Source organism: Beta vulgaris, chromosome 6 (assembly GCF_026745355.1).
Source record: "Beta vulgaris subsp. vulgaris cultivar EL10 chromosome 6, EL10.2, whole genome shotgun sequence".
In the NCBI taxonomy this organism is placed as follows: domain Eukaryota; kingdom Viridiplantae; phylum Streptophyta; class Magnoliopsida; order Caryophyllales; family Amaranthaceae; genus Beta; species Beta vulgaris.
In genome coordinates, this window is record NC_079207.1 from 22,584,026 (window position 1) to 22,594,936 (window position 10,911).

Consider the following 10,911-nt stretch of genomic DNA (forward strand, 5'->3'; position numbering starts at 1 on the left):
TGTGCAAGGTGGGCCAGATAATTGTGCCTGGATCATGGCTTGGAGCACTCCTGGTGATGGCACCGAAAACAAGGCAAATTCTCTTTATCCATCTTTGTGTTATCATATTTCATCTTAATTATAGTCACTGTCATCGCATAACTTAGGGTATTCCTAATCCAATCATAAATATATGTGCCCAAGTGTATACTACAGGCATGTTTAATATTTACACGTATGTTCAACTTTTTAGATTAAAGAATGTTAATGTAATTCTATGTGTTTCAGATCTATGTAGAAACTGGACCTAGTACCAAGTATCCTTCTGGCTCTATTGATTGGGACACAATCAAATCTAGTCTGCAAAACTCAAGCAATGAAAGTCATTATTTTGACGAAGACAGCCAAATGAGGTGTCAGCTCAAATTGCTAAAAATGGCAATAATCCTCTAGCTGCTGCAGTCTTTGATGTCACCCTTGTTTAAATTACTAATGTATCATCTTAAGAACTAAGGTCCAGCTCCTTACCTGCACATAGGTAAGCTTGGGTGCATGCAACCACTTTCTTTTTCTATTTCTTATAACCACGCAATAAAATAAATAAGGACTTGATACCCTTAGTTCATGAGCTTGTAACTTATGCTCGTCACGTTGAGTTTTTAATCTATATACTACTTGTATGCAGTTATATTTTTGTGTCATTGTTTCTTAAAGTCTATAAGTTTTTATTTTTTTTCATTTATAAATTTGATTCTTTAGCATCGATTACAATGCTGATGATAAAAATCAGCCAATACCACATAATAAGTTCCTACTTAGGTGTATGTCATAATTAATTAGGTAAAAGATGAGCAAGAGTTATATGTATTGCATAAAGATAGTCATAAGTAATTGTGGAGTAAAACATGTGTTACTTTCACACCTACATTATTTTCCTCATCAATTGTTTGTCATGTTGTGTCCATTACGATATGACAGGATACAACACTTGGATACTTCATTTTAAATAAAAGATTTTACTGTTTTCTACAAGGTAGACCAGTTGCACACTTGGACAATCGTATACGTGTGAATACCATGAATTTTAGATAACATCACACTATAACCTTGCAATAACCTTACCTCATAACCAAATGCTAAGCAGCTGTAAAATATATTAATTATCATTACCATGTAAAATATAGTTGATATATTTCACCCCTTTTCCCATAGCGCAGCTAAACAAAACAAAGGGAATTAATTAATGAGAGGAAGTTTCATGTTCAAAAATTTCTATAGTTTTGATGCTAAATGTTTTTCTATAAAAATATATGTTAATACAATATAGATCATCTATAGAACTAGTAGTAAAATAATAGTTTGGGTCGGTTGTTTGAACATCATCTATTTGGTTTCAATTTCGACGCATTAGGATTTATAAGGTTATTTTTTTTCTCGTCGAACTTTCTATTGCCCTGGAATCGTTCGCAAAAAAAATGGTTCGATGATTTTCAGAGTAGCTCATAATAGTTTAAAGTTACTAATCAAAGAATAACTTTATATGTTTTAAAGACCATTTTAACTAGATTTTTTTTTTTTAACTAGATTTTTTTTTATATCCCTCTTTACTTTTAATTTAGGCTTATGCTATATGCAGCCCTAAGGGTTGCATATAAGACATAAATACACTAGTTAAAATGGAAATAAGTTGTGAATATATGAAAAAAATTTGCATCAATCGATGTAATAAATGATCAATTAATGTAACTTTTTTTCATTTTTAGCTTCTTATATACAGCCCTTAGGGCTGCATATAGCTTTTTCCTTTAATTTATAGTTCAACCTATATGGGACTTGAACCTACAATTTTGTGCTAGTATACATCGCTCCACGAGTTGAGCTAAAATGTTTTTGAACAATCATCATTATTACCTAGGCCTCAAAACATTGGATTCTTGTAGTAACAATGTGTGTCAAAAATTTAATATAAGGAATTCCTTAATACGATAATAAGTACAATCTTAAGTCTAGAATAGAACAGTCTTTAAAATAAAGTTTAAATGCAACAATGCAAGCCCCACAAGTAACAAGTGCTTATTGGCCAACCTCCAAGTGGAACATTCTAGGACATGGAAGGCTTTAATTCAACATGTGTGGCCTTTTAAGAAATAGGATGCAATTGCAACCATTATCATTAAATGTCCCACTAACTAAAAATACATTAAAATATAATGCTAAAAGTTACAACTAGTTAAAGGAAGTTAATAGTCCTCGTATTAGGCTTCTCTATTTAATACTTAATATCCAAAAATAATCTAATAAAACCAATCCAAAATTTTAAATACATAAAAAATAAGGATATCAAAATTCATATGCCACTCAAATATTAACAATCAAAAATAGAGAAAAACTAGATAATGAGATCATAAAATCTATGTCTATGGAAAACTTAAATAGAAGATTAAAATCTGACGAAAAATTCTAGCGAGGATTTGCAATTGAGACATCTGGAAAGCACTTTAGTTATAACATTCACATGAGAGAAAAAAAGGGACTAATACCAAATTGAAGAGAGATAAATCGAAGTATAAACAAAAAATACTTAGTAGATCTTAGAATTTAAAAAATAAAATAAAAATGGGAATTAAAAAGGGTTGAATATTGTCGATTAACTCAACGTAATACTTATTTACTTAGGAACGAGGGAAATAAATTAATTAAATAATAATTACGTTATTCTAGAAAAAATAGGAAATATCAAAGCTTGACGATATAGGGTTAAATAACTTATGATATCAATTAACTTTATTAACACTTATTGAGTAACTGTCGAGATATAGAGTAAAATAAAATTTAGAATATTGACCAATAGCATTAAAAAAAGAATATGACTAGTCGATATTTAAAACTTCAATTTCTAGTTTAAATCATAAGGCACTCAATCTATATGTCACATCACAATTTATCTATATTAAATTACCATGTATAATTAATAATAAAAAAAGATATACTCAGGGTCACTATCCAACTTTTTCATGGAAGGTCTCACTTGGACAAAGAAAATCATATGAAGAGTTAATTACTAATCATAAAACAAAATTATTTTTCACTTTTGATTAAATAATTCCATATAATCGTCTAATAAAGGTCATTTCACATACACACAAAATGATCTGGTTATTTATTTTCTCATAAAGAGAAAGTGATTCTATATTATCAATTGTTAAATAGTGTCCCACCCCAAAAAGAAAATAAAAATAAGTAACTATCCTTTTTGCAATTCTTAGTGATTTGACACTTGTAAATGTTTTGCAATTATTAATTTTCTTAAGATTTTATACTTTCTCTTTCCTAAATAAGTATTAGATTCACTTTTTACGTAACCTAATACTCCTATACGGTCATTAATATCTTTAATGGTGCACAAGTAAAATTACAAGAAGTTGATAATTTTGAAAGCATGCAGTGAGACAAAGCTAACCACATCTATTCCACTTGACCATTTTTTTATCTTTATGTAACAGTGAGCAAATGGATTCACAATTAGTTGAAGAATAGTGTCTATTTACTCAACATAGTATCTTTTTAGAGACTGTGATGTAAATTAATTCATTAACTCCATTATTCTAGCAAAAACAGGAATAGGCTTTAAGATTTAATCGAAAATTCCATTAACACTTACTCCCTCCATTTTCTAAAGATATTCCTTGTTACTATTCCTACAGATACCAAGGAGGATCCATTTGTGTGGGGTGGGTAAAGTAGGAGAGAGAAAGGGGTTAAGATAAATAAACAAATAAAAAGGGGTTAAAGTAGGAGAGGAAAGGGAGTAGAATTGAATTAATAATGTAATGGTGGACCTATGATAGGACATGAGAGGGTAAAAGGGGAAAAAATATTCCAAATAAGGAATAAAGTAAAAGAGGGAAGATCTTTTGGAAACCACTTAAACGGAAAGAGGGAAGATCTTTAGGAAACGGAGGGAGTATTCAGGAGCCAATCGATTCTTAAACTTGAGTGGTCACGATATAAGATAAAATAAAACTTTAGATATTGACCGCTCACGTTCAAAAAAAAAAAAGAACATAAGCGACCAATATATAAAAGTTCAATTTCTTGTTCAAATATGAGGCACTCAATATTTATTTCACAACCACTTTTTATGTTTATTATTTTAGCTGTATAATTGATAGTAGAGATTATATATTTAGGGCCAGTTTCAAAGTATCCGTAATGGAAGAATTGACTTGGACCAAGAGCATCACATGAAGAATTAATGTAAAAAAAAAAATATATTCCAAAGTTTTCATAAAGTAATTGCATGTATTGCTTTAAAAAGGTCATTCCATATACGCAAACAAAATGATATGGTTCCATACTTTCCCATCAAAGAAAGTGATTCCATTCTCTCAAAAGTAAAATAGGATTACATCCCAAAAATTAAAAAAGAAAGAAAGTAAAATAGGGAAAAATTAAAGTTCATATCACTTTTCTTAATGATTAGCATATTCAACCTATTATTAAACAAATCTTACTTTTCCATAGCTCTAAATTATTCTTATTCTTTTTTCTTTTGACTGTGATTATAACATTATAATTGTAAAGTATTATGAAGATTTATAAAACTTATTAGGACCTTTTTACTAATTACTACTATAGTTAATTACATTGAAAAATCTAATTAAGATTAATTTCACCAACATGACATATATGTGCAGAAAGTAGTACCCTCTAAATGAAGAATCTATAAAAAGAATTCAAGACAATACTATTGAAGGAGGCTGGTAGCTTTAATTAACTTGTTTCAAATGCGAAAATTTTTTTTAAAATAAAGTATCTTATATGACGTAGCGTCATGTCAACATATAAAGATAAGGTGATATGTGACGGACTTCATTTATTTCTTACACGTTTTAATAATAGTTTTAGACATCTTATTTGATGGGATTTATATACTAGAGTATTACTACATTAAACTTTGAATATAATACGCCACAAAGATTATAAGCTCCGTTAGCTATTACCATTTTTTACACATTATAATTGGTCCTCTGAGCATACTTTGATAGAAAGGAAAAGATAATACATATAAGAAAGCATCACATGTGAATTTCATAGTGCAGCTAACGAAACAAAAGGAATTAATTAATGAGAGGAAGTCTCATGTTCAAAATTTTCGATAGTTGTGATGCTAAATGTTTTCCTATAAAAACATATATATGTTAATACAATATAGATCATCTATAGAACTAGTAGCAAAATAATAGTTTGAGTCGGTTGTTTGCCCAAGGGTTCATTTGCAAAAAAAAAAAAAGGGTTCGATTGTTTTAAAAGTAGCTCGTAATAGTTTAAAGTTACTAATCAAAGAATAACTTTATATGTTCTAAAGGATTTTAACTAGATTTTGTGTAACTTTAACTCGTTTAAGAATAACTTACCCCTTGTTTTGTTAATTAGATCCGTTTTAATTAACTTTTAATATATAGTTCATCGCGTATGAGATTTGAACCTACATTTTTGTGCTAGTATAGAGTGCTCCACGTGTTGAGATAATAAGTTTTTGAACAATCATCTTTACCTAGGCCTCAAAAATTGGCTTCTTGTAGTAACAATGTATGTCAAATAATTAATATAAGGAATTTCTTAATACAATAACAAGTACAAACTTAAGTCTAGTTTAGAATAGTCTTTAAAATAAAGTTTAAATGCAACAATGCAAGCCTATAGTAACAAGTGCTTATTGGGCAACCTCAAGTGGAACATTCTGGACATGGAAGGCTTTCAGTCAACATGTGTGCCTTTTAGGAATTAGGATGCAACTGCAACCATTATCATTAAATGTCCCACTAACTAAAAATACAATCATATGTAATGCTAAAAATTAGGACTAGTTAAAGCAAGGTAATAGTCCTTGTCTTAGGCTTCTCTATTTAATACTTAGTATCAAAAAATCATTTAATAAAGATAATCCAAATTTTCCGATACATAAAAAGTAAGGATATCAAAATTTGATTGTTTCATGTATTTGACGAACATATGCCACTCAAGTATTAGCAATACAAAACAGAGAAAATAAGAGAATGAGATCATAATATCTATGTCTATGAATAACTTTAATCGAAGATTAAAATCTTACGAAATATTCTATCAAGGATTTGCATTTTGGCATATCTAGAAAGTACTTTAGCTAAAACTTTCGCATGATCGAGAGAAAAAAGGGACTAATACCTAATTGAAAAGAGATAAATCAAAATATAAAAATACTCAGTACATCTTTGAATTTAAAAATAAAATAAAAATGGGAATTAAAAAGGGTTGAATGTTGTCGATCAACTAAACTTTAATACTTATTTACTTAGGAACGAGGGAAGTAAATTAATTAAATAACTACATTGTTCTGAAAAAAGAGTAAATAAAAAAGCTTGAGGATATAGGATAGAAGAAAATTTATGATATCAATTAACTTTATTAATATTATGAGTAATTGCGAGATATAGGGTAAAAAACATTTAGGAAATTGACCAATTACATTAAAAAAAAAAAGAATGTGAATGGTCGATATTTAAAAGTCTAATTTTTTTTTTAAATTAACGCACTCCAATCTATGTGTCACATCACAATTCGTGTATATCAACTTACCAAGTATAATTAAAATAAAAAAGATATACTTAGGGTCAGAGTCTAACTTTTTTGGTGGAAAGTCTCACTTTGCCCAAGAAAATCATATGACGAATTAATTATTAATCATAAAAATATTATTTCGCGAAATAATTTCATATGATTGTCTAATAAAGGTCATTCAACATACACACAAAAATGATATGGTTATGTATTTTCTCATAAAGAGAAAGAGATTTTATTTTTAGCGTGTATAATTAATAATAAGATATATATTTAAGGACCAATATATAAAACTTCAATTTCTTGTTCAAATATGAGACACGAAATATTTATTTCACAATCACATTTTATGTATATTATTTCAGCGTGTATAATTAATAGTAGAGATCATATATTAAGGGCCGTTTCCAACTGTCCCTAATGGGAGAATTGACTTGGACCAAGAGCATCACATGAAGAATCAATTAATAATTAAAAAAATTGTTATTCTAAAATTTTCATAAAGTAATTGCATATATTCCTTTTAAAAAAGGTCATTCTACATACACAAAAAAATGAAATGGCTATGTACTTTCCCTCAAGAGAAAGTGATTCCACTTCTCTCAAAAGTAAAATAGGGTTACACCTCAATAAATTAAATAATAAAGAAAGTAAAACAGGAAAAAATTAAAGTTCGTATCACTTTTCTTAATAATTAGCATATTCAACCTAGACATCTAGCTCTAAATTGTTCTTACTATTATTTCTTTTGTTTCTGATTATAATATTTTAATTGTAAAGTATTATGAAGATTTATAAAACTTATTAGGACCTTTTTACTAATTACTACAATAGTTAATTACATTGAAAAATCTAATTAAGATTAATTTCTCCAACATGACATATATGTGCAGAAAAGCAATACCCTCAAAACCAAAAATCTATAAGAATTCAAGACAATACTATTGAAGGAGATTGGTAGCTTAATTAACTAGTTTAAAATTGTAAACATTTCTAAATAAGGTATCTTATCTGACGTAGCCATGTCAACATATAAAGATAAGTGATATGTAAGCGACTTTATTTATCTCTTACACGTTTTAATAATATTATAGACATTTTTTTATGGACTTGTATACTATAGTATTACTACCACTATCTTTCAATATAATAGCCACAAAGATTCTAAGCTTTGTTAGCTTTTATCATTTTCTATACATTGTAATTGGTCTCTGAGCATACTTTGATAGAAAGAAAAAGAAAATACGGATAAGAAAGCATCACATGCGAATTTCACAAAGAAAAAGAAAACAGAAATTTGAAAGCATCAGATGCTAATGGTTGAATTGAGGATGAGCATGGCCACATGGATCGACTATGTGTCCCCTTATTTGCTACTTTGGTGTCCTATAAATAAGGAAAGAGTAGGAGGATATTTTTTCAATCATCAACTGCAACATCAATTTTATAGGCTCGGTATCACCAGAATAAGGTAAGTATATAATATTTAAATTAATATTTGTAATTCTGTCGTACCATGAAATGATATTAAATGACTTGTCTCTCATAATATTGTCTCATATCTTTTACAAGTATTCTTATTCGTTAATACTAGTCCAAATTGAAGTGTCATAATAAATATTTACCATTGAGTTTCTTTAATAAGCAAAATGATTGGCATATATGGTACATAATCATAGTGCAAAGTAAGAATTTAGTTTCGTTTAATGGTAAATGAGTACACTCTAAATATGTACTACCGTATACTTATGATTACATTTGAACTCCATCTATATCTTTTATCTTTTATAATTGAGATCTTGACACTATTAACAATTAGAGAGAATCTTTTAAATTTTTTTAATGTTAAAGGAAAAATTATTGTAATGTCGGGTCTTATTTGATTCGTCGTAATGAGTATTTTATAAATATATAATCATCATAATTTTTACTAATATGTAGTGAAAGATATTTAAGGTTGAATAAGTGTAGTGGAAAAATAGTCAAATTAGGAAAAATTAAAAAAATACATAGAAAGTATTTTTTTTTCAAAATATTTGCAGTCTTTTGTTAATAATTAGTTGATTAGCTAAATCTTGTTCATCACTGTCATTATTATATCTCTATTTTTCTATCTACACAATACTACATTTTTCCTTATAACGTGCACAATAGGTTTACACTGCCTCCCATGTTTGTTGTCTTAATATTCGTGTCTATATATTATGAAAGCCACTATAAAACCGGATCAAAGTAAGTTTGTCCAAATTCTAGTCAATGATAGGGAAAAATTACTTATATTATTATTGGATTATCCTTTCTCTTACTTTTCTTAGTTGTTAGGAAAATGGCATCCTACCAAGCACCAAAATCATCATCACGAATCAATGAGAAGCACAGGGCTGCAATAGATGAGCTGAAGAAGGAGCTCGGGGCAAATGAAAGCCCCTTAAGCGATGCGCGAAATGCAAAAGCTCAGGCTACCACAAAGGCCTCTATGTTGAATAATGGCGTGGGAACCATAAAATTCCAGGAGAAGAAAGATTGGTCTGGTTCGATCGTCGGATCTATCCCTCCTACTATTCAATTAAACAAGTCTGGTAAGTTTTCTCACAGAGGCACCCCTCCTAAGGACTCAAATGGATCCATGGGAGCTATGGTGTACGTTGGTCCCAATGTGCAAGGTGGGTCAGATAATTGTGCCTGGATCATGGCTTGGAGCACTCCTGGTGATGGCACCGAAAACAAGGCAAATTCTCTTCATCCATCTTTGTGTTATCATATTTCATCTTAATTATAGTCACTGTCATCGCATAACCTAGGGTATTCCTAATCCAATCAGAAATATATGTGCCCAAGTGTATAATACAGGCATATGCTTAATATTTACACGTATGTTCAGCCTTTTAGATTAAAGAATGTTAATGTAATTCTATGTGTTTCAGATCTATGTAGAAACTGGACCTAGTACCAAGTATCCTTCTGGCTCGATTGATTGGGACACAATCAAATCTAGTCTGCAAAACTCAAGCAATGAAAGTCATTATTTTGACGAAGACAGCCAAACTGAGGTGTCAGCTCAAATTGCTAAAAATGGCAATAATCCTCTAGCTGCTGCAGTCTTTGATGTCACCCTTGTTTAAATTACTAATGTATCATCTTAAGAACTAAGGTCCAGCTCCTTACATGCACATAGGTAAGCTTGGGTGCATGCAACCACTTTTTTTCTTTCCTATTTCTTATAACCACGCAATAAAATAAATAAGGACTTGATACCCTTAGTTCATGAGCTTGTAACTTATGCTCGTCACTTCGAGTTTTTAATCTATATACTACTTGTATGCAGTTATATTTTTGTGTCATTGTTTCTTAAAGTCTATATGTTTTTATTTCTTTTCATTTATAAATTTGATTCTTCAGCACCGATTACAATGCTGATGATAAAAATCAGCCAATACCACAGTATAAGTTCCTACCTAGGTGTATGTCATAACTAATGAGGTAAAAGACGAGCAAGAGTTATATGTATTGCATAAAGATAGTCATAAATACTTGTGGAGTAAAACATGTGTTACTTTCACACCTACATTATTTTCCTCATCGATTGTTTGTCGTGTTGTGTCCATTACGATATGACAGGACACAACACTTGGATACTTCATTTTGAACAAAAGATTTTACTGTTTTCTACAAGGTAGACCAGTTGCACACTTGGACAATCATGTACGTGTGAATACCATGAATTTTAGATAACATCACACTATAACCTTGCAATAACCTTACCTCATAACCAAATGCTATGCAGCTGATAAAATATATTAATTATCATTACCACATGTAAAATATAGTTGATATATTTCACCCCTTTTCCAAAGCCCAACTAAAGAAAACAAAGGGAATTAATTAATGAGAGGAAGTCACATGTTGAAAAATTTCTATAGTTTTGATGCTAAATGTTTTTCTATATAAATATATGTTAATACAATATAGATCATCTATAGAACTAGTAGTAAAATAATAGTTTGGGTCGGTTGTTTGAACATCATCTATATGGGTTTCAATTTCGACGCATTAGGATTTATAAGGTTATTTTTTTCTCTCGTCTGAACTTTCTATTGCCCTGGGATCGTTCGCAAAAAAAAAAAAAAAAAATGGTTCGATGATTTTCAGAGTAGCTCATAATAGTTTAAAGTTACTAATCAAATAATAACTTTATATGTTTTAAAGACCGTTTTAACTACATTTTTTTTTATTTCAACTCATTTAAGAATAACTTACCCCTTGTTTTGTTAATTATATCCCTCTTGACTTTTAATTTAGGCTTATGCTATATGCAGCCCTCAGGGTTACATA

The 10,911-nt window shown here is 29.5% G+C and overlaps 1 protein-coding gene across 1 annotated transcript; it reads left to right on the top strand.

The window, feature by feature from the left end:
- The first annotated feature begins 8,015 nt into the window (after positions 1-8,015).
- LOC125498393 (jasmonate-induced protein homolog) lies at positions 8,016-9,907 on the top strand. Its single transcript, XM_057395955.1, has 3 exons — positions 8,016-8,050; positions 8,902-9,307; positions 9,504-9,907. The coding sequence occupies exons 2-3, from the start codon at positions 8,906-8,908 to the stop codon at positions 9,699-9,701; spliced, it is 600 nt and encodes a 199-aa protein (XP_057251938.1). The 5' UTR covers positions 8,016-8,050; positions 8,902-8,905; the 3' UTR covers positions 9,702-9,907.
- The last annotated feature ends 1,004 nt before the right edge of the window (positions 9,908-10,911 follow it).